The sequence below is a fragment of the Gavialis gangeticus genome, unplaced genomic scaffold (assembly GCF_001723915.1).
Source record: "Gavialis gangeticus isolate Ggan-Ray unplaced genomic scaffold, GavGan_comp1, whole genome shotgun sequence".
Classification (NCBI taxonomy): Eukaryota; Metazoa; Chordata; order Crocodylia; family Gavialidae; genus Gavialis; species Gavialis gangeticus.
The window spans coordinates 78,057,175-78,082,717 of NW_017729031.1; the positions used below are offsets into that span (position 1 = coordinate 78,057,175).

Below are 25,543 nucleotides of genomic sequence, written 5' to 3' on the forward strand. Positions count from 1 at the left end.
GGTGGTGACTATGGAGCAGAGTTAGCCTTGCCCCTGACTTGCTCCTTGGAGGTGGTGGCAGCAGTGTGGGTGGGCAGTAGGGTTGGGATGCCACAGAGGGGGCGAGGCCATCAGCACTGGCCTTGGCCCGCCCTTCCCTCCTTCTGTCTTTGCCACCTGCAGAGCCAACACAACGGCAGTGGCGGAAGGAGTGGGACCAATGCGGGGGGGAAGAAGCTGGCCCAACGCAGTGGTGGGGGGAAAAAAGTAGGCCTGGGCAGTGGGGGGAGGGGAGGAGCACGCCTGGGCCTCACACAGGGGAGAAAGGAGTAGGCCCAAGGGGGAGGGGAGAAGCCGGCTGCCACGGCGGTTGGCAGGGGAGCAGCGGGCCTGGGCTGACGCACCAGCAGCAGGAGAAAGGGCGGCAGGCCTCCTCCCCTCTTGGGCCCAGGGCCGTTCCTCCCCCACCCCCACACCTCCACGTCAGCCCTGAGCCCACTCCTCCCATCCCCACACCACTGCCATGTCAGCCCGGGCCTGCTACTTCACCCCCCCAACTGCCACAGCAGGCCGGCTTCTCCTCACCCGCAGACCCGGTCCTCCCCCACACACTGCATCGGGCCTGGGCCCACTCCTCCCCTCCCCCTGCGGCCATGGTGGGGAAGGGGGAAGCAGGCCCGGACCCCAAGCAGCAGGAGGGAAGTGGGGAGTGGGCTGGATGGGGGGAGCCCAAGGGGCTCTGTCCCAACCCACCCTCCCCATCCCCCATTATTCTTGACAGGCAATTGGCTAGTGTCATTTGTTTGATCACTTACAGGAAAAGAAACCCTATTACAAAAGAGGGTAAATCAGGTATGCAAAAAGACAGTATGACCAGTAGCTCGAGTTTCTATAAACCATGTTTAGTCTGCCATAGGCTCTAGTCTCAGAAGTTTTAGCATGACCTTGCCCATTTTCCTCACAAAAAAATCCTGTTTTCTACCTACTAAATTTATTAAATGTAGAAAGTAAATCACAGAGTAATTTCATTCTCATTAATATGTATACTTTCAAATGACACATTTAAGAGGTATAATATATGATTTTTCAAATTTGTGATAAAAAGTGAGACAGATAAAGGATGCATTTTTATTACAACCCACAGCATTTTTATAACACAACGGCAGATGAATGGAAAAAAAAGCAGGGAGAAGACTCCAGTTTAGCATTGTGATTTAAGAAAGAGCATTTAAAATTATCAGAGAAGAATCTTCTTCTAAAACACAAAATCCAAAAATTACATTTCTGGACACAGAGTGCCATCTTGTGGAGCAAAATTACTATTTGTTAAATCATTCTGAAATTTCAAAATTGTTTGCTAAAGTAATTATAGTGCCCTGTACAAACACTAAAGAAAAACCAAAGGGTGGCCTTGAGCTTCTTTGGGGGGTTTTCTGATCACTACCAAAATTTATTAAATTCCAACAGTTGATTTTATTTGGTTCCCTCAATAATAATAACTAAAAGACTGGAACTTCTTGTTGATGTCCAAAGCAAACAGGTCAATCTTTGAACGCCTCCAGTACAAGAAGATGACACTGAAGAAGCAATTCCTTGATTTCTAACTGGTGGTACAGAAAGACGCATTTGTTGAGACTACCCACTCAAGTAAACTGGAGGCCCAAGAGGTGCAGTCCCAAGAGATGCATTTTAAGAGTTGGAACAGTTCCATGGGCTGACCACCTCCCTGCTTATTTTGTGCCTCCTTATTCGTTGATTTAAGACACTGGTGCTCAACCTTTTGGCCCTGGGGGCCAAACGAGTGCTACAGGGCCTTCCACATGTCAGGATTGGACCCTAGGAGCCCGACACAGCTCCCTCTCAACCTCTGTGTTCTGGGATTGGGCCCTGGAGCCCAGTGCTGCTCTCACTGAGATCAGATGCCAGGTCCAGTGTGCAAGTCTTGAGGCTCCCCATGGGTCTAAAGATTTGACAGCAGGGGAGTAAAGCCACTGCTCCCCTGCTGCCAAATTTCCAGACCTGTGGGGAGCCCAACAAGCCAAATGACATGGCTCTGCAGGGTGCATCTGGTCCACAGATCAAGACTGAGGACCTCTGATTAAAAACATTATGGTGATATTGTCCATCATACCCTGGATATGATACATTGGTTGTGATATAAGAATGCCTGGCATGCTCTGCATAAAATCCTGAGCTCCAAGATACTGCCAGATAGTTTCACCTCTTTGGAAGACCAAAGACATTGTACTCAGAGATCATTAATATGTGATCATTCCCTTCAAAGCCAAACCTGCATGCATATGAAGTGTAGACTGATACACAAAATCACTTATGTGCCACAGGAGGCTTGGTGGCCTAAGGTGCGTAGGCCGGCCCTGACATTGTCAAGTTGGCCTCCACCTGCAAAACCAAAATACAGCAAAGATAAGAGGTGGTCTCAGAGGAGGTATTGTTAGGGTAGCTTGTCATATTTTATGCTTTAAAGTTGCATCTGTTTATAGAGTAGTGAATTACAATATTGTTTAAAGTTTTTTTATATTCAGCCTAAAGTTCTGTATAGCGTCATTGTTATCTGAACTCTTCATTTTTCAGGTATTTGCAATATCAGCTGGTCTTGCCTCTCGCAAGCAGCTTATGGCCTTGAGTTTGCTGGCATGATCTTTCTTTCCTTTTCTGTGAGAAGTTTTTCTAACACAACATAGTAATAGTTTTGTTACTAGCTCAAATTAACTGAACTTGGCTCTAACCAGCTGATTCAGAGGGATTAAATGATTGGCTATGTTAATGAAAGGTGATAAAGAAGACCAATGGACAATGCCCAAAGTAAGACACTGCAAAAAGGCCAAGTTAAGAGGTGTGCTTGTAGTGGGTCTGTTAAACAAAGGAGTATGCTGACAGGATAAAGTATGAACAATATGCTGACTGCTGAGAGAGCAATCCAAAAGCAAGGAGTCATCAAAGGACTCAAGTTAAAGAAAAGTATAAAAGTGGGGAGCAAGCAAGTTAAGTGTGTGTCATCATCATCATTGTCATCATGAATCCAGCTTTCAACACCTGTCTAGACCATCCCAGCCAACGACACACCCTTTGCTTCAGGAACTGAGTGGCCGTCTTTTCTGTTGAGCAAAGTAACATCTGGGATTGGGTGTGATCATTGTACTAAGTGCTTTTCTCTCTCTAAATATAGAAACTGCTAAGTTTGACTTTGGTTTTAAGACACTGAGTTGTCTGTGTTCCTATTTCACATTCCATTTAAGGGTTAATTGTGCTTTAACGGTCCCTAAGCACTATCTGCTAGACAGAGGTGCTATCAGTAAGTTCTGGCCATAAACTATGGTGGTCCCTATGAACTCAGGATTCCGAACTGGGACCAAGTTTCACCTTTGGCTATTAACCTTTAGGCCCAAGTCTGGGATAAATACAGAGTGATCTGAAGGTTCAGAGGAGCTACCCTTTGGTAGTCAATCATCAGAAAAAGATATATAGAGGGATGGGACTAGACAACCTTGCGATGTCCCTGTTAGCCCTATATTCCTATGATCTTTTCTCCTGAGGCAGGCCATCACCACCACAAGGATCCTGGTGAAGACATTTGGGGTTGCCAAGAGGCCATAGGGAATGACCTTGTATTGGAAATAGATTTGGCCCACCACAAAATGGAGGGTGTTTTTGTAGAAAGGCATTGTGGCAATATGGTAGTAAGTATCCTGAATACTGAAAGATATGAACCATTCCCCTTCTTCTAGAGACAGAATGATAGTGGCTAGTGGTGCCATGAATTTGACCTTGCAGATGAAGGCAACTTCTGCAGCCCAATTGGACTGTAATCTCACTTCCCTTTTTGGAACCAAGAATAACTGCTGTGAAACTCCCTCTCCTACGGCCTCTATTACTACTGGGAGGAAAGCTCCCTGCTACTATATCTCACACACACAATACCAGTAGTGCTGGTCATAAAGGCTGCTTACAGACATGAAAAAACCAAAACAAAACAGCACTTTATTTTAAGTTCAGCATGCCCCCGCACCAGAGCAGCACATGCCTATAAGAGGCATCACATTAGTTTGAGCCAGCTCACTCAATGTCTGTATAGATCAAGCATTTTGGACGCTTTTATAGTTTCATAGTTGGTAGGGTAGGGTAGGGTCGGAAGGGACCTGAGCAGATCATCAAGTCCAACCCCCTTCCAAGGGCAGGAAAGAATGCTGGGGTCAAACAACCCCAGCAAGGTGTCTATCTAGCCTCCTTCTGAAGACCCCAGGGTAGGAGCGAGCACCACTTCCCTTGGAAGTTGGTTCCAGATCCTAGCCGCCCTGACTGTGAAGTAGTGCCTCCTGATATCTAGCCTGAATCTACTCTCCATCAACTTATGGCCATTATTCCTTGTTACTCCCAGTAGTGCTTGGGGGACAGGGACTCTGCCATTGCCTGCTGGTCCCCTCTGACTAGTTTGTAAGCAGCCAGTAGATCCCCCCTCAGCCTTCTCTTGTGGAGGCTGAACAAGTTCAGGTCCTGTAGCCTCTCCTCGTAAGGCCTGCCCTGCTGCCCACTGATCATGCGAGTGGCCCTCCTCTGGACCCTCTCCATGTTGTCCACATCCCTCCTGAAGTGCAGCACCCAGAACTGGATGCAGTACTCCAACTGCGGCCTGACCAATGTCATATAGAGGCGGAGGATCACCTCCTTGCACCTGCTCATGATGCATCTGTGGATTCAAGACAAGGTACAGTTAGCCTTTCTGACTGCGTCCCCACACTGCTGGCCCATGTTCATCTTGGAATCAATAGTGACTCCAAGATCCTTTTCTGCCTCTGTGCTGACAAGAACGGCGTTCCCCAGCCTATAGGTGTGCTGCTGGTTCTTCCTCCCTAGGTGCATCACCTTGCACTCGTTAGTACTGAATCCCATCTTATTCTCATGCTTCACTCATATGTCATTTACATGGCACATACATCTTTGTTAAATTACACAGACGATCAGGATACCATTACGGTGCAGACTAAACATGTAAGGTTTTAAAGATACAGATGCATCTGCTGCTCAATAAGCGTGTCTACATGAGACACTGACTGCGCAGTAGCTGAAAAATACTGTGCAGTAGCGCATCACAGCACAGATACTACTGATACATTACTGCACAGTATTATTAGGCTACTGCACACTAGCAACACCTAAAATATGTTCGCTGGCACTACTGCACAGTAAATCTGGTCACCCACGTTTATTTAGTTCTTGCTAATACAAGTACTAAATAAATGCACAGTAATGACTATGCAGTAGTGTCTCATGTAGATGTATCCAGTATGTAAATAAACAGCCTCCCTTCAGAAGGAACAAGAAATAAAAACATTCAGTATTCATTTAGAATAAATCTGTAGCACCAAAGGAAATAAAGTATTTTTTCATGTTACTTGCTTCAATTGTTTAAATTGTTTTAATTTCTGTCCAATATTACTTCCTTTGAGATACCTGAAACAGTTTTGCAAAACAGCACTTTTTGCAAAAATATCTTAGGAAGGGCTGGAATGAAATACAAAAATCTGTTCTGTACATTAATAAATGCTATTTTTCTGATATAATTTTTCTGATGTGTTTTCTGAAAATGCATTCAGAATTGATCTTAAGAAATTTGTTCTTACATGCAAGACAGCTTTCATTAACTCTTTCCACGTCTTATCCACAGTAGTAAATCGTCTACTTTCTTCAGGCATCTGAGCCATAATGTCAGGAGAGCTAAAAATTGGTTCTAAATACAGCCAAGTTGCCTGAACCTTCAACCATTCATCCAGGATCTCCTGTACCAACAGCAATTTAGCTTCCCATTCCCTGCAAAACAGATAGCATTGACTTCTGCATTATACTTATGCTAACAGGTATAGCTTTACTTAGAATATTACATCTGTGGCCTTTTGACAAGTTATCTAAAACTAGGAGTATTAAGAACCAGGAACTGGACAGTGAACAAAAAAAACCAACTTTCCAATTCTACCTCTAATTTATAAAATATAGCTATTTACTTTCACATAAAAGGGCAAATAGTGATAACATGTTCACTAAGACAACAATAGTTTTTTATATAGATTTGTATATTTCAGTTCTCATACAAACTGGAGATCATGCTCTAAAAACAAGAATATATGCAACTCTTGCGTGAAATAGTGCCTCTTAAGCACTTTCAGAAGAAATAGGTATATAAATACTGAATCAAATCCTTCAGCAATGAATTCCATGTCACTTCAGTCCTAAGTATGAGGCCATCATTAATTAAACAAAAACATTAAGTTCTACAGTTCACTTATTAACAGATAGTGTGATCCAAATCCCACTAAAATCTATTAAAAGTGTCCTATTGACTTCACTGAGTTTTGAAACAGACCTTTAGGGGAAACTGTTACTCTGAAAAAACCTCATATCTTAACATTTTTCAATTATTTTCAAAATAAGAAAAATTAACTAATAGCATATTATTTTGTTACACACAAAGCTGTGCATGAGCCTGCAATTCTACCAGCAACTTCTTTTTCCCATCATCATAAACCAAAAGAGAATAAGGCTAGGGACAGACATTCAAAAACCCTAAGCCTGAATAGATTCAATCTTTGCAGATTAGTCTAACCTAGCTAGGCTGAATCAGTTTCTAAACATACAACATTCCCTCTGGACTGAAGAAATGCAGGCACATGGCTGCACTGGCTCAGGCTAGAAGCCAGGGGGCACTAGAGCAGCCCTCCCTTCTCTTCCAAAGTGCTGAGCTGAGGGGGGGCGTGGCCAGGTCTCAGCAAGATGCTTGAGTAGGGAGGGGTTCCCTCCCCTGCCCGTCTTTGCTCTAGACCAGCCCAACAGGGAATTGATAACAGAACATTTATCAGCCCATCAAAAAAACAAAAGCCTCTCTCATTAGTTCAAGCTCTTCTTAAACAATGTTTTCCAAGGAAGGAACAGAGGGACATTACCAGCTGACCTGTTGATTAGCTCCAAAAAGTCCTAAGTGGACACTGTCCTGTCTGCCTTTGTCCTGTCTGCCTTACACAGACAACTCTCAGCATTAGCCAGCATACCATGTGCTGGCCACGGTCTGTGCTGTGAGAGAGGGGAGAGGAGAATCCCTGCCTGAGCAGGGAGTTTGGAGGAGGGAGGAGGCACAGGGAAGCCACACAGATGCTGCTGTGCCTGCCATCTCTGCTGGAGCTCCAGCCAGGGAGCAGAGGGGCAGGGCCAGCCCAGCTCTCTGGAGCAGAGGATTCTGCCCAGGCTGCAAAGCATCTGGGATGCTGGGGGACTCTAATTTAAGCTAAACCAGAAAGGGGTCTGGGACAGACATTGCATAAACTGGTTTGAGTCAAATCAGTTAAGTCTAATACTACATTTAACCAGATTTATCTCAAACCAGTTTCAGCCATTTTCAAACTGGTTTATGTGTACTGAACATCTGTTCTGTTACAGGTTTAAACCAGTTTCTGATCACTTAAACTGGTATATGTGTAATGTCTGTCCCTAGCCTAAGAGTCCAAATTGTCTGGTAAAAACACTGACATGCTGAGATATTAAAAAAATAGAATATTTAGGGTTTGAACTTCAGGTCCTGAGGTAAGTCTTTAGGTCCTGATGTAAGTCTTGTATGGCCTGTGTTATTTAGAGAGTGCAACCAGATGAAGCTGATTTTCATACATGAGTGACCTATTGACTTCAACTGGTCCAACCAGCCCAGGTCAAGGACTCTTGTATTAATAAATTCTAGGGTCACAAGAGAACATTCATGTTCATCTGTTTGCACTCTTTAAATAACACAGGCCATACAATTTCACGCAACGCATCTAACCCAGCATCTCGTGGTTGAACAATATCAGCGGTTCCCAATCTGTGGAACGGGTACCACCAGTACTACACAGATAACCTGTCAGAGGTATGCATTAACAGATTTATTATAATTATTTTATATAACAAAAATTTGTTGCTGGTACTTAGGTTGAACTCAAAAATTTGCTGGTGGTAGTTAAGATTGTATCATTTTAAATTGGTGGTGCACAATCTGTCAGAATTTGGGAATCGCTGAACTATATACATTCTTTTAGGATGGGGTGGCCAACCTGTGGCACAGGCAGCCACTCCTAGATGATTGGGGAGACCAATTGGGGAGGGGACAGGAAACACGGTGGAATATCAGGAAGGGACCAGAAAGCAGATCATCAGATCAGGCAGGGAACACAAGGCAGGAATCAGAAAGCAAAGGAGAAGATTGGGCAGGAGAAGGGCATGAGATTGGCAGTAGGGGAGGATGCAGGCCTAATTTGTGGCACTCCTACAAAAAAGTTTGGACCCTACTGTTTTAGGGTATATCTATACAGCAAAATGAAGATATGATTGCAGTATGTGCTAATATCCCTAAAATAGATTCATCTATTTAGCATAGATAACAATAGCAATGAAAAAACAGCAGCACTGACATTATTATACACAAACAACCAGTACCCAAATGCTTCAGGAAGAGCTGCTAATGTGATAAAGCCCATACTGTTACAAGAAATCCAGGGTTGCCTGTGAAATCCTTGAGAAAAAACCTTAATAAAAATAAGTTTCTATTGAGTCTTACCCTCCCAGGTGGGCCTCACAGCCTGCCCGGGAAGTGAAGGCACTGGTTGGTGGGGTGGCATGAAAGGGGCAGCAGACAAGATGGTGGCTGCCCCTCCTTCCTCCTACCCTCCACCCTCTCCACCAATCAGTGCTGAGGGAGGGGGCCAGACAAAGAGCAGCCAGCAGTCAAGAGGGTGGCTGTCCCCTTGTCAAACTCTTTACCGCAGAGCCTCTCTGCCAATCAGTGCTGAGGGGAAGTGCCTCTGCCAATCAGCACCAAGTGGCCAGACCACCAGGAAATGCCCATGAAATGGGCTCTTCCTGCTGGAACATGGCTTTGTCTCACTGCAAGTTAAGTACGTCGCTACAGATAAGTTAAGATGGCACAGCCATGCTACAAGTCATTACATTTGTAAATTTATTTTGATGTTAGACATATCCTTACAGAAATTACTACATTCTTTTGTAAATAGTTTGAATCAGATTACCTATGATAATCAATTCTTTTTTTTACCTTTATTTATTAACAAATACAATTATCAAATAGCCAATTTATCATGTAAAGATACATCCAGTCCCCTTAAAAACATATATGAAGACAGATATTTATCTATCAACTGCACTCACTTAACCCAAGTCAATGCCCAAAGGAGTCCTGTATCCTTTTCTTCTCTTCCTTTCAGTCTCTGAACAGTTCCAATAATCAATTTTAATAGTAAATAATATTCACAGCTACATTTTTGCCTTTTATGTCCAATTTGAATTTTACAGATTCAACATCCAACCACTGGACGTTGTATGCCTTTGCCTCGTAGATTAAAAAGCCTTCTAACATTAATTATAACTATTAGAATTTTAATGCAAGTAATTATAACAACAGCAATAACAATTACATTTTTATTTAATCTTCTCTGTCAAAAGCTAAAAGGATTGAACTCCTTTAGTCTTTCATTGTAAAGTATGTTTTCCAGACCACAAGTCATTTTTGTAGCTCTTTTCTGAATTCTTCACACTTTTTCAACCTCCCTTTAAAAGTACTAGCACTATAATTGGATAAAATATTTAATAGAGATCTCACCCATGTCTTTTGTGGACGGAACATTATTGATGCTTACTCTTCCCAGAAATTCCCACTTTTCTGCCAATAGAAATTTATATGCGTCGTCCTATTTACATGTTTTAAAAATCTGTTATCTTAGATGTGGTGATGAATCCCATTTGTTTGCAATTTTTACATCATAAATACCTAGTATCAAATTGTATGGTATAGTAAGTGTATATATTATGTGGTAAGCCTCCATAATTTTCCCAAAATGTCATGGTAATCTCTTTTTAAAGGGATAAGGCCTTTTGCTGATGGTGAAATGCTACTGAAATATTTTACCCAATTATGAAGGATTCCATAATCCTAAATATATATAAATTATATCTTAGTCTTAGCTGCAGAGTAAGAAGGAAACTGTTTTTTATTTAGGAATGCCACTACTTCTAGTAAAGACTTACCTCATATTTGTTTCATAAGGTGCAATAAATGGAGATCCTCTCATAGTTTGTGTTTTAACAATGTGGTCATCTAGTAACATTTGAATATCATCTACAGATGATAAAATATGAGTTCCTGTTTCCCTATAAGCAAGGATATTAAATTCCATCACATCCCATTCAGAAATCATTTTCATCATGGCCTTTTCAAGTGAATGCTCCTTGCTGGCTGCTTCACTAATTGTTTCAAATTTCTCCAAGAAAGCCTCAAGATGCATATTAATATATGAAGAGACAGTTGAGTCTTCAGTAGGAGTCAGTGAGACATTGGCAATATCTGACATGGCTTGCCAGTGACGTTTTCGCAATCCAGGGTTGCAAATCACCTGGATTAATGGAATGTGATTTTTGAATTCTTCTACTTTTGCTTTAATCTTTGTTGTTATTGATAATGCATTTGGAGAATCATGGAAGGTTTTTTCTAGTTTGTAGAGTCCACGCCAGTAATTTCCTACATCTACCTCTACCTGGTCTGGATTCACTTTTGTGAATTCTCCATCCATCCAGTTTTTGTGTCTACTGTTGAACTCTATAGTCATATCATAGAGACGAAGATATGGATTAAGAGTGTCTTGGATTTTTTTGCGCTGAGGGTATTGAGATGCCGGCCATCCAAAGGCCTCTTCTTCTGCATTAAACTGGTCAATCTATAGACACAAAAGTAAAGTCTGAAATACAGAACAAATTGCCCACATCTTCTAGCTCCTTCCTATGGGTATTAAGATCATACAGTCATAGGGTTAGAAGGGACCTCAAGAATGCAGGAATGTTATTCAAATGTTTATCGAGCCTCCTCTTGAAAACTTCCAATGAAGGAAATTCTACAACTTCCCTGGGCAGTCTCTTCTACCATCAGCTATCAGTAAGGACATTTTTTATTTCCTTGAGATCTAACCTAAATCTTACTTTGCTGTAATTTAAAAATAATGCTTTAGTTCCTGCTTCTGCAGTAAAGGAGAATAGTTGTTCTCCCTTTTCTAATTTTATACATGCATATACATTTACATATTAAAAACTAGCTTTAGGTTTAAAACATTTAAGAGTATAAAGACCAAAAGATTTTAAAATATCCAAAATGCAGAGACTTGCCCACCTATATAAACCCTGAAGTACAAATCAGCTACTCTCCAGAAGCATACTCCAAGGGTCAAGAGGTTCAGCCTCTAAGGGAATAAAGAGGATAGCAAGACCTAGAGTCAAATAACCCTTACAGAAAAGCTGTATCACTAGCCTTGGTTCCCCCAATGTAGAGAAGTCCTTAAATGACAGACAGCCAGCAATAAGCAGAAGGGAAATACTGGAGAACTTGATCTTTCATCAGCAGAGACCCTAGGCATGATTTTATTCAGAACAATTTAGGAAAGTGCTTGTGCTGCTCTAAGTTAAACTGGAGGCCATTTCAGATCTCTGGGGTGTAAAAACTAGAGAAGACCTAAAAGTAGAATAGAGTTACTTCTGCTTCCTTGTCTTTGAACAGTGAAGAGCATGAGCCTGGCAGAAGTCAGAACTGATCTTAAAAAGAGGGATACTGTCAGCCACATTAGAGTAATTTCTAAAACTAGGCACCTGACCTAAAGATCACTTAATGAGCTTTGAATGATACCCTTAAGAACCAAATAAGTTCCTGCAGCAGTTTCATCATTTACTTTAATAGGAGCAAACCTCAATACTCCAAAAGCCCCAAGGTGATGTTCAATTAAAGGCATGATGGGATTTTATCTGCAATCCCAACAATCTCACCTCCTCCCATGCTACATGTCCATGGCATAAGGTACAACTGTGGGATCAGGGATCAGATTCCAATTGTGCCCTATTGTTGGTGCAAGGAGAGCCCAGTATCATGATCCCAAACTCCATGTACAGTGGCAAGTAGCAAGCTGGGTGCCCGGTACACCTGGATTGGAGTAGCAATCAGCTGATGGGGGCTCCCAGCCTTTGGGGTGCATTGGAGCCTTTGAGTCCAATTAATTCCTGAGGCTGGGAGTGCTAATCCAAGTCAGGCACATCAGGGACCCAGTTTGCTGCTTGCTGGTGCAGAGGAAGCCCTGCACCCACAACAGACCACAACTGGGAACTGATCCCCTATCACGCAATCACGTCTATGACCATACACGTGTGGTATTACACATATTATGTGTAATAACTTTGTGGCTTATTCCCTGTTTTATTGTGCCAAATAACTGCATGAACACCTAGCTGGTTTACTACTTAAGACAAGATTAATGGGTTAATCAAATCTTAAGTGTAAGGTCTGCCAGGGGCCTAACAGCCTGATGTGTGTTACACAGGGGAAGGTACAGAGAACTTTATGATACTCTCCAAGAAACAGCTATCTAGGAGGGTAAGCATGTACCCAACATTACTGGCTGGCATCCCTTATTAAGCAAGGTATACAAATAATTAAATGGAAATCCCTCAAACTCTTCTAGCAACCACAGGTATATCAGCAAAACCACATAGCTAATTGTACTGAAAGCAGCTGACATCTTAAAGTAAGGGTGTGTACAAAGGTACACATGTACACTGCAACAGTTACATGTGCAGGTGCCTGTAGCAATACAAGTGCAGCAAAACCACTCCAATTTTAAGTCTACTTCATCCAGGGTCAAAGTCAGGGTGAATTAACTCTCTTGTATTGCCACAAGCTCATGCATACATAACTGTTAGAGCATAACAGCTGTTGTGTGCTCCCAAGCATCAGCTCCTCCTCCCCTTTTGAACCTGCTCCAAGTGAATTTTTGTCATGCTTCCCTTATCACAGCATTAACCTTACCTTCTTTAGAAGCCTCAGGTGAAAAACACTTATTTTACTGATTACTATTTTGGCAGTATCTGATTATCACTTATTGTCATCCCATTTGCTAGAACAGGTTCAAATAGCCATCAGGCTATAACAACATATGACAACCACCTATAACAACCAGGGTTCAGCACTTTAGTAGTCTCCTAGACCCTGGAAATAGAAACTATAAATCCTCCTTTCCAGCAACATTGCATCCTGCTGTGTAAATGAACTTAATCCAGTGCCTCCTAGTAACTCACCTGTAATATGTTTTGTAAATATAACATAAAATTACCTAGAAGCTGAATTAGCAATCATTTGACCAGTTGTCAGTGACTGTTACACTTCCTAAATTAATAATTTTACATCAATTGAGTCAATTATATTTGGAAATTTGAAATCTGTACCTTATCAGCAGCTGCATCCAACTTTGCATTCAACGCCTGAGCTTTTTTCAAATATCTGTTGATTTCCTGAATGTCTCCAAATGTGTAAAATTCTTCACCTTGCCTAGAGTAACTCTCCAATTCCTCAATAAATCGTTCACAACGGATCTGATAAAATGTGTACATATTTCAAATGTATTGTGTTAGGATATTTAAACAACAGTTGGAATTAAGCATTTTTACATAGTAATGGTAATCAAACCTCTGACTGTTAGGCTGCAGGGTTTTAAAATAATGATTTCTATTGAATAGCAATGTTACTAATACACTGAAAATTTTGTCTTTGATTTCAATATGCACAGAATCAAGCCTCATGCCCATAAATTCCCATTTTTTATTCTATCTAGGTACTACTTAGTAGTCATGTAACAATACATTCTGCAAATTCTCAGAACAGTCCAAAAAAAAACAACCAGTTGCAGTTCTTCCAAACATGTGCTTCAGTGAAACTACTCAAATGAAAACCATTTTTCAGGACTTGAATTATATTTTTTTTCTTGGTGACTATGCAGATAATATATCTATAGATACAAAAACAAAACTCATACACAGACAGACAGATATATTTAAAACGTACATAAGCAATAGAATTTATAGTATACTTTTTACTCCTATTTTACAAGGCTTACATATACTTTACAAAAACAATTACAGCATTATACAAGATTGCCCCTGCAAAGATCCTCCAGCCCCACGGTTGTAGGGAAACCTCCAGGATGATGGGGATCACTGCAACAGTGATCCTCTAGCCCTGGGGGTTTCCCCACACCTTTGGGACAGGTGAATCACTGCAGTGTGGTGATCCTCTGGCCACAGGCATTTCCCGTACCCCCAGGGTGGTGGGGAGATCACAACAGTGGTGATCCTCCAACCCTAGAGGTGCCTGGGAACCCCCATGGGTAGAAGCCCCTCAATTGAGGGGGGTTCCCAGCCATAGGAACTTGCTTATTCCTGGTGCAGGGGGATCCCATCACACCTTTACTTGCATGTGTAGAAGGAGCCCAAGTAAAATAAATCTGCTACATGGTACACTTATGTTACAAAACTGTATTATTTAAACATTCTCTTGTACACAGTGGGCACATCTACACATGCCATTAGTGAGCCTCAATAAACTCTGGCGCAGTTTGAGGCAGAGTCAGCTGCTCCTAGGCAAAGGCTCTTCACACGTGCCCTGTACTGCAGCAGTTTGAGCCACAACAGAGCAGCCCCAGGCTGCCAGCAGGTTTGGGGGAGTTATCCCTGGGCTCCAGGTCACGGCATCAAGTGGCCGTGGGGTTGGCTGGGGCACAAGAGCGCCCAAAGAACAGAAGCATGTGGCTAGGTGGCAGGCAGAGGTCTGGCCTCCTGCTGCCTGGGCTATAATAAACTGTGGTATAATAAACTGTGCATTTAGGTGCAGTTATTTTCACCATGGTAAGATAGTAGTGTACCTGATAGTACTATCTTACACAAGTGAAAATTAGTTTGCTGTGGTCTAATAGTGTTGCACATGTAGACTGTGCCGCTTTCCACCATAGCAAATTAGTCTACTGCGCACTTAAGCGCACATGTAGAAGCACCCAAAGTTCAGTTTTAAATTGTATCTGGCATACTTCTATTGGCTTCCAAGGGACTAATCACATAGTAAAAGTTAAACACATTGATAAGTGTTTGCATGATCAGGGATTTCAAGGTTTCATGCTTATAACTTTCATAACTGTCACTGAAAGTGCTATACAGCTGTTTCATCAGGACAGAGCAAAAATATTAAATGTGGCTTAGACTGTGTAAGTCATGCATAGTATAAGCAGTGTAAAACAGAAATATTAAAATTAATTAATGAAAGTATACTAACATAAACTAATATATGTCTATTTAATATAATTAATTCTGCCTCATTTTTAAAGGTGATGTAAAATAAATTAACTGAAGACATACCTTTACCTTTCACATTTATTATTACATTACAGGTAATTCACTTAAAACATTCAAGTAGCACAAAGGTTTCTAAAATGCTGTTATTACAAACCTTAAGTCCCGCTTGAAATTGTTCTATTTTTTCTTTAATTATCTTTCTGTGCTCTTCAAAAATCTCTGCCATTCGTGCATACCACTGAAAGACACTGTTGTTCAGCCTAATATCTGCCGGTGATAAGTTTGTACATTCTATCAGGAAAGCAAGGCAATTTTTAGCATCCACTAATTTCTGTTCCAGCTCAAGTATGTCACATGTTTCCACTTTCTGTACATAGGCCTGGAAGATACAAAATTAAGCAAAGAGGGGTTTTGACAAGAAGGCATGTTATATATTTAATCTGTCAATATAATATCTACAATAGTCTACATATTAAACTTGGAAATAAAACAGATCCAGAAATGATGATGTGGAGAAGATGCTATGCTAACTTGAAATCTTTGGTATGAAATACTGCTACAAGTGTTGTTAAATGAGTTGGATGATGCGTTATTTTGTTGAAGAAAGATAAGGATATTTCTACACTGGCATGAGAAAAAACAAAATACTGACTGCCAAATATTCCCAAACCACTTATGCCACTCATAAAGTGCAGTGTGAATGGCTCAGGGTAGCCCTGAGAGCATGCCCTGGGACTATGCTCAAGCAAGTCAGTCTTAGTGCAATGTTAGAATGAATCCAGGGACAATGGACATAATGTTGCCTCACAGAGCTAATAGAAATGTTGTGCCTATAACTGTGATCTCCACATGGCATTTACAGAAATCAAAAAATGTCTTTGCTCAAGTCAGTTGATCTGGCCCTCAGAGCCTCCTGGAAAGGAAAATGAAAAGATGTTATAGCTCTGTGCCAGCTCCAGGAAGGAATACAGGACAGAGTAAGAAATAGCACTGGTCTATCTGAGCCTTGTCACATCTCCAATGGAGTCAAACAAGGTTGTGTTCCTGGACCCATTCTGTTCAACCTGGTCTATGTAGCTCTTGTGAAGAAGGCAGCTGGAAACAATCTAGCTAGTGTGAGTTATGATGCAGTACCTATGAAACGTTCAATACTGCATGGTTGTGAACAATTAAAAAAAATCACCTTTTAGCTACATTGAGATGACTAAAGTGGTGACTGCATTAAAGAAGCATTCCAAAGAGAACCTGCGGATGCCAGCTGGCTGCTTTGCAGTAGCCACAAACAGATCCAGGATCACAATTAATTTAACAAAGAATGAGGTCATGTATCTACTAGCACCTGGCAAGACTTGTGTGCTACTGACATTGTACATTAATGGAGAATGATTTTTTGTGATTCATGAGTTCTGCTACCTGGGCAGTGTGCTGATACACTGAGTTAGTATTGATGAGAATGTGGTCCCACATCCAGAAAGCAAATGCAGTCTTTGGCAAAATGACCAAAACGGTCTGAAAGCAATGAAGAATCAAGGTCTCCATAAATGTGAACATTTATAAGACCATAATACTTATTTATTTGTTTTATGGGTGTAAACGTTGTACAGACTACACCCCCAGTAGCTGGAGAAAGTCTGGATACATTTCTTTTGTTTCCTCCCAAGGCCAGGTGATTTTACTGACAATACAATGACTAGGTCAGTAGTTCTCAACCTCTGTAGACTCAAGGTACCTCTTGTTAAACTCATAGCACCTTTCTGAAAATGCCAGTTCTCAGTTTTTATTCATTCTTTCACTACAGGAAAAATTATAAAACAATTCTCCTGTTGCAAAAAACTCAGAAAGACCCCCACAGGTCAGAATATTTTTAATGCTATGAATTCCTATTGGAAACCTCTAGATTTATCTTGTGATTTATGTCTGCACATCTAGTAATAGCATCCCACAGCACCCTTGACAAGATCTCAAGGCACCCCAGAGTGCTGTGGCACCCTGGTTGAGATTCACTGGCCTAGGTGCTGCTGTAGGTTGTCATTATAGTACTAAAGCCCTGATGATGAGGAAGCAGTACTGGGCTAGCCAGAATGCAGACATGGGTGATTGGCACGTGACTAACAGCTGCTATACAGAGAACTGGCAAAAGTCAACTAGCCAAGACAGCATTTTGGAGACCTACTGAAAGTTCATCACATTCAGAGAAGGATATCAGCTAACGGCTGAAAACAGACAGTGAAGACCTGAAAATCAAAGAACATACTGACTTCTTTGAGCTTTAAGACAATGCAGATCTTCAAGAAAAGTGCATTAGGCTTAAGGAGCCACAACACCAGAACTCAGAGACCATGCTTCTCCAACAAAATTGTTTATGGCACAAAAAGGAATATAGTCAAAGGTTTTTTTGGTCACAAATGGCCTACTGAGTCATATATAGGGACCTAACAAAATCACAATTTTGTGGATTTCACAGGTTTCACGAAATCCACAAAATTTGCAAGAAAAAAAAAGAAAACTTACTGAAAATAAAATGCTGGCTCCCCAAAGGGCACTACAGTCTTCAGGGCAGTGTGGCAGCCTGCCAGACTGAGTCGGGGGTGGTGACCGCCCACTTGAAAGGCTGCCAGCAAGATGGCTGTCACCCCCACCCCTCTGCCAGGGCTGCCTGTCATGTGGCCCCACCCCTCTCCACCAATCAGCAGCAAGGGGCAAGGCCACATGACAAACAGCCCTCACAGCCAATCAGTGGCAAGGGGTGGGGCCACCAGGGCCCTTCAGTCAATCAGAGGCATGGGGGGGCGCTGCACTCCACCCACAGAATAGCTGCTGGGTTCTGTGTTCTGCCTATGGAACCAGTGGGCATCTGCCTCGAATTTAGGAGGTCTCTAGTCATATCCATACTCATACTCATTACACCACTAGGCAGAGATAATTAGATTGGACAGCTGAAACCATCTGAAGAGTTCTTTAGCACCCTCTAAAGTTAGTAAAATAGAGGATCCCATGGAAGGGGATGTTAAGTAATAGCTCTATATATAGGACTTAAAAGTGGAATATATCTCAAAGTTTGTATGAGACACCAACTCCTCTTTAAACTCAAAACAGATTTCTCTCTCCATAGAGTACATGTCTCTGACTAGCTCAAGATATTAAGAATGGGAGATAAGGCATGTCTATGCCACTTGATTCCAATGCCAAGCAGCACTGTGTAGAAGTAATATAGCCACCTCTGTGTGCGTGTCACCCTGTGCAAAAACAATTGCACTGCTTCCAATTCCAGAGGCATAGCTAAAAAGTTTTGAGCCCTGGGTAAAACACCTTTGTACCTGGAGGAAAAAGGGGATCAGTTTTACTTGCCCCAGGGACTTAAATACCCGCACTGCTGCTGCTGTGTCCCTCTACCCAGCTCCTACATCCAGGTGCTGGTGGCTGTGTCTCCTATGGCTCCTACAATGGGGCAGCACAGGGCTGCTCCTGTTGCGGCAACAATTCTGGGGGAAGAGGTGCCAATACAATGCTTCCTGTAAGTAGGCATGAGTAGATGATGCCCCACTCACCAGTCCTAGTTATGTTACTGTTAGAAAGTAGTGTGTGTGGTGCTGTGCAACGTTTCAACTTGGCATTACCTAGCACAGTAACTGAGAGGTACAGACATGTCCATAGGATTTATCCTATCTAATGTAACTGCTTGAATCCAGCCAAAGCAAGTAATGACCAGAAGTTTATACCATTTGATAACAAAATCTGTTCTATCACTTGCAAGAAGGGGATTACAGACTGCTGATGGACATTCAAAACAAAAAAACAAAAAAACCCCACACTTTACCAGAAGCAACAGCACATTCGTTTATCGCAGCTCTGCAATGTTTGTATCAATCAGGTGCTTCAGCCAGGCTTTTTGGCACTTTTATCTAATAGCTGATTAAATCAGCTATTAGATAAAAGTGCCAGAAAAGCCCCACTAAAGCACCCGATCTATACAGACATTGGGTGAGCCGGGTCCATCTAACATGATGCCTCTTCTGAGCATGCAGGGACGCACCAAGTTTAAAAGTGCTATTTGGGGGAGGGGGAGGGGGAGGGGTACGTCTGTAAGCAGCCATAGTTTCAGGCTTGTTTCTAATTGTCACATTGTTCATATTGCATAAATTACAATTAGCACCTCTTAACACTAAGCAGAAGAGCATAGGAACTTAAGTCCCAATTGATCCTAGAAGTCACATATGAAATATCTGCTCCACTGAAATCAGTAGCAAAACTCCCATTGACTTTAAACAGGGACACTTCACCAATGAGGCCAATTTTAAAAAGTTTACATGGTTGCTGTGTATCCAACAGCAGATCAAGAAAGTTAGTTCTTTCTTGAAATATTTTCTAAAAGGTATACCTTAAGTTCCATTAACTCTTGTGTGTTTGAAGGAGTGGTAAGAGCTTTTTCTGCTATCTTCTCAAACTCATCACATAATCTGAAAAGCATGAAAGACACACAAAGTGTTTTTACCAGCATAACATATTCTTCTATCTTAATATTAAACTAAAAAGAAAAATTGTTAGATTTTATTCTGTTATAACAAAAAATAAAAATATATTTTGTTGATTCCATGTACAAGTAAGATTAAATATCCCCTTCAAATCTTAGAAAAATGCAACAAGAAAATAAAATGATGTACTTTTATGTAGTCACATTTAATGTAATATTTATATTTACCTCAGGTTTATATCTTGATGATCTTTGAACATTTTGGCAATAATTTTTCCACAAAGAGCTTCTGCGCGCTTTGCCAAAGCTCTGATCAATTCATCACAATGTAACTCAAACATTCCTAGACGAATATACTGGAATACAAATATAAAATGAACAAACTCAACACATGATGTTTAAAAGAAATAATAAATAATCCTTAACTGCTGTGTTCACAACATTCTTTATATTTAGTACTACAAGACTGTAATAGATATATTTTTTTAATGGAGAATTTGAGAGGTAGATGCCTCACACTCTTAAATAAGAAATTACTGGCTTCCCTGCTAGTATTTAGTTGAGAAGGATATGATTTTTTTCTGGGGAGAATTTGCTTTAATGTACAATAGTGTAAATTCAAAATAACTTCACTTACTTAAGTGGAGTTACTCCTGATTTAAACCAAAGTAAGTTAACAGGAGAATATATTTAACTCTAAATTCACTTCTTATATACAGACCCTGTAATACTAACTCCATGAACTTCACTAGAATGAAACTTAGAATGAATCTGGCCCACTAGGTTCACTCCCCAGAGTATGTCAATATGATTTTTTAAGGAATACCTACAGCTTTTTAAATGACATCCCTGTAATTTTATTTCAGCAAAAGCATAGTTTTCTCCATAGTTGCACCAAGTCAGAGCTAAAGGTTGGCCTGAGCTTTATAGACTGATAGACTGCATGGTCATAGATCATAAGAAACTAGGGCTGGAAGGGACCACATGAGGTCATCTAGTCCAGCCTCCTGCTCAAGGCAGAAACATCCCTGACTAAGCTATCTCAGCCAAGTATGTCTCACCTGTTCTTGAAAATTTTCAGGGATGGAGAAAGTGATTCCAAAACTCCAACCTGTATTTCCCCTGCTGTATTTTGAGGTCATTGCTCCTAGTCAGACAAAGAGAAAAGCCTATCTCCATCCCCTTTATAATGGCCCCTCAGGTATCTGAAGACTGTTATCAGAGGGGATGACTGTTCTTCGTAAGTCATGTTTCTCAGGCATCTAATATTTCTTGTTGCTCTCTGCTGGAATTTTTCAAGTCTGTCTACATCTTTCTTGAAGTGTGAAGCCCAAAACTGGAGCTGGTACTCAGATGAGACCTTATCACAGGCCACATAGAGCAATCCCTTCCCTTGATCTGCAAATGACACTCCAGTTAATGTAATCCAGTATGCTCTTGTTTTTTACTTGTTTGTTTTGCAGCTAGAGCACTGTGGGCTTATATTTAGCTTATTGTCCACCATAACCCCCAAATATTTCTCTAACATACCACAGACTAGCCAATCATTCTACAGTGTGTATTTGTCTATGCAATTATTCCAATTGATTTCAGACGCTCTCTCCAATTAATCCGGGTCATTCTGTGGGATACATTCAGACAAAATTACAAGGATCTGATGCTCATGTAAGTAATGATGGGCCTATGTTAACTGTTGAGAACGCTGAAAAGTACACTGCAGGATGCATGGAGCATGCTCCCACTTTGATTGCTGGTCACAATGGTGAGATCTGGGTTACAGTTACATTGCCATCAAGCTCAGTGGAAGGTTGCTTGTTGTTTGGGACTGAAGATCTTCCATGGACATTCAGTCTATAAGGCCTTCACCTTTGGCTTCATTTACCTCATAACCCCACATAATATAGAGGCTGTTAAAGTCACCAACATACAGGGCTGGGATTGGTGCATTTGGGAATGCTTCAGCCATTATAAACTAGGGGCTTTGTATACGTTGGTAATATGCAACTCTCCTATTTTGATGGCAGTAGTGTAAGTGTTTTTTTCTTCAGCTGGGGGTAAGACATCAAAATCCATGATGGTGGTCTTCACTTATATAGCTAAACCATATTTTGGACAGTAATGGCTAGTCGTAAGTCATATATACATGTCATATAAACATGTATATAATAGCAGCTGGCCTGTTAGGCACTGGAGACATGGATTTCTTAGAGTGCAAGAACATTGATGGTATGTGTCTTCATCATATTCACAGATACTCACACTTCACCTCAGAAAGTCCCTCAATGTTGAGTTGGAGGATCCCTGTTTCAGGACCTATATGGCTAAACACAGTCATCGGTAATCCCTTGATTCAAGGAAAATCTCTACCAGACCTCACTGATGGGTCTGAGGTGACTCTTTGAGCCACAGATCCATCTACAGAAGTTGCTGATCTTTCCACAAGGGAGAATAGGCTGTAGGCTCTCCTTTCTGCTTCAAGGGCAAGCTGCTTTATCTCAAAAGGGATGCCACTTTGTTGAGGCTGCAGTGCCACTGAAGACAGTCTGCAACCAGCTTCTCCCAACTCTTGATCAGCATCCATTTTCTTGAGGTATGCCTTCAAAGTGTCCGTGTAGTATTTCCTCTGGCCACTGAGAGGTCTCAGGCCATTACTAATCTGGGAACAGAGCAATTGTTTTGGGAGCTGAGAATTGGGCATCCACACACAATGTTGGTCTAGCAAAGTTGGTGCTTGAGGATGACCGATTTAATGTTTGTAATACTGGCTTCAGCAAGCATGCTGACATTTGGGCAGCAATCTTCCCATTTGATATGGAGGATTTTCTGATCCCTCTTCAGGTCGATGATACCTCTCCAGGCTCTTGAGATGACAACGGTAGGTCATCCATGTTTCACATCTGTAGTGAAGAGCATGGATGATGACTGCATTGTAGGCTTGGATTTTGGTGTGCTTAGCAGCTACTTTTTTTTGTACATTCTGCCTTCCAAAAACAAGGTGCATGTCTTGTTTGGGGGCAACTGGCAATATATATATATATATATATATATATATATATATATATATATCGGTATTCTTCCTCTCAACCTCAACACATCCCTATGTACCACTCTGTTAATAGTGAAAATAATTAAAATAAATTAATACCCTTAATTCTCCAATTTGTTTCTTGTACACAGCTGATCATGACCAAGATCATTTCAGATATCAATATCCATGAAACATTTTTGCATCATATACCATTACTTAAGCATAATGATATAACATTTTCCTGAAATATATTGTATGTATCATCGCTTGGACTCAATTTCTTGGAAAAGTATTCCTCATGAGTTTGTGTGGTTGCAAAAATCTACAAATATTAGAATCAAACCAAGTTATAACATATATTCCAGCAAAATGAATATTGGCCCTCTTTTAGGTAAAAAAGACAGCTATAGTTTAGTAAGAAACAGGCTTTCATAAGACAAGCCGATTTATTAACTCAGGATTATTTCAGAATCATACAGCCATAAGCCAGTTTTCTTTTCCACAAGAGGAGGAAATTTTAAAAATCAGCAGATTTAAGTAGAAAAGCAGGAACTACAAAAAGTTCTCTCTTTGTAGAAACTCTGCTGGTGGTGCCTCACAGGGATTCTTTCTGTTACAAAAGGGCTATCTGGGAAGAATTACCATGCAGATTAATGTTCCTGACAGTGGTTCTCTCTCAATGTAGTGGAAGCTTTCACTGAAAATTGATTTTCAGTGTTAGTGCTAACACTGTCTACTTTAACACTACAAATCACTTGGCACACCCACATGAGATATGAGTAAAGCAGCAAAGGCTGACTGGAAAAGAATTATGCTTCAGCACTTGGAAGGCTGTGGCAGGGCACAGGGACAGAGAGGAAGGCATTAATGACTGGTTCCTCCTGAATCTGGGAGGACACCCACAGAAGCTGCCGACCCTGTCAGGGGGGCTTCCAGCCCTATCGACAGCATCAGAGTTGGCCATCAGAGGGTGCACTGGCCCCATCGGGGGGGGGGGGCACATGCACCCCGTGCACCCCATGCACCCCCTACCAGTCGCCTAAGGAGGAAGGTATAGCTACATCTCCTCTGAATGGATAACCTTAACCCAGAAAGATATTCCAAGATCCACTGGCTTTAAGAGTCAAATCATATTTCTACAATGGTAAAAAGCCGTATGTAACTAGGGGTGGCCAAGCACAGCACCAGCCCCGGGCATTGTCTTAGAGGAGGAGTCTGCATCACAGTGGCAGCAGCACACCTACACTGTGGAGCCAACCCTAGTCCCTGGTAGGATTTTGCTGACAGCACAAAACTTCTTAGTTGGCAAAATGCAGAGAAAAATACATGAAAAGGAATTCACAAAAAGTTCCTACAGGCTGGGGAGAACTCCCTTCTCATCAGGACAGCAGCAGAAAAGGATCTTGGAGTCATTATTCATGCCAAAATGAACATGGGCTGACCCCCCCCCCCTGCAGTCAGGAAAGCCAACCGCACCTTCTCATGCATCCACAGATGCATCTCAAACAGGTCCAAGGAGGCAATACTCCCCCTCTATGCGACACTGGTCAGGCCGCAGCTGGAGTACTGCGTCCAGTTCTGGGCGCCGCACTTCAAGAGGGATGTGGACAACATGGAGAGGGTCCAGAGGAGGGCCACTCGCATGATCAGGGGACAGCAGGGCAGGCCCTATGAGGAAAGGCTATGGGACCTGAACCTGTTCAGCCTCCACAAGAGAAGGCTGAGGGGGGATCTAGTGGCTGTTTACAAACTAGTCAGTTTGTAATATAAAGTCGGGGGGGACCAGCAAGCACTGGGGGAGTCCCTGTTCCCTCGAGCGCTACCAGGAGGAACTAAAAATAATGGTCACAAGCTGGCAGAGGGTAGATTCAAGCTAAACATTAGGAGGCTTCACTGTCAGGGCGGCTAGGATCTGGAACCAACTTCCAAGAGAAGTGGTGCTGGCTTCTACCCTGGGGGTCTTTAAGAGGAGGTTGGATGAACACCTTGCTGGGGTTGTTTGACCCCAGTACTCTTTCCTGCCATGGCAGGGGGTCGGACTAGATGATCTGTTCAGGTCCCTTCCGACCCTACCAACTATGAAACTATGAAAAAGTCCTATTAAATCATTTCATCCTTTTCTTGCTGATGCCAGAGTGTTATTCTGCAGTGTGTTATACAATTGTGGTGCTATCATCACTTTTAGCAAAATAATTGATATTAGACAGTATTAGGGGCTAAATCCTGCTTCCAATGAAGTTCATAAAAATTCCAAAGAAATTCAATAGAAGCAGGACTATGCCATGTACAGTGAAGATGCGGGAAACTAATATTCATTCTGAAGTGTTGGTAAAGACTTTCAGTATGTATAGGATAAATGGATTCTCAGTGCTTCAGCTCTAGGTGTGATATTCTATTGGCTACCACTGTCCTACTGAAACAATACCTGTGCCCTTAATACCTCCATGACAACCTTAAACATAAAAGGCAGAGGATACAACGACCCCCATTTTCTTCACTGGTACAGAATCTCTGCCAAACTCCTCAGAAGCAGCATTCATCATTAGAAGTGGATAAGAAGGGCAGATTATGAGATTCATATAACTCGTATAACCAGTTACTGTAAAGTAAGTAAGAATTCTTTCTTCTCCAAGCAATTGTTCACAGGACCCACTTTTGATGATTAGCAAGCACCTCCTGGCTTGGAGGTGGGTGTGAAGAACCATATTTAAACAGGGATTCAAAGCCTGCACAATCAAAAAGGATGTCTGAGCTGTTCAGCATACTAGCCATATTGTAACAGGGAAAATTTTGAATCTTGGGAAATCTGTTTCAGTCATACAGGCTAAATCTCATTAGTAGCAAAGAACCTAACATAAATAAGTATT

General features: G+C 41.7%; 1 protein-coding gene across 1 annotated transcript in view; it reads right to left on the reverse strand.

The window, feature by feature from the left end:
• The window catches only part of DNAH7 (dynein axonemal heavy chain 7), a 257,096-nt gene that overhangs the window by 191,253 nt on the left and 40,300 nt on the right, over positions 1-25,543 (reverse strand). Inside the window, exons 13-18 of the mRNA XM_019522878.1 lie at positions 19,877-20,004; positions 19,556-19,634; positions 15,332-15,556; positions 13,282-13,428; positions 10,054-10,739; positions 5,619-5,805 (exon numbers count right to left, since the gene is read on the reverse strand). Of these exons, the coding sequence (XP_019378423.1) occupies positions 5,619-5,805; positions 10,054-10,739; positions 13,282-13,428; positions 15,332-15,556; positions 19,556-19,634; positions 19,877-20,004 (1,452 nt within the window). The remainder of the gene's footprint in view (positions 1-5,618; positions 5,806-10,053; positions 10,740-13,281; positions 13,429-15,331; positions 15,557-19,555; positions 19,635-19,876; positions 20,005-25,543) is intronic.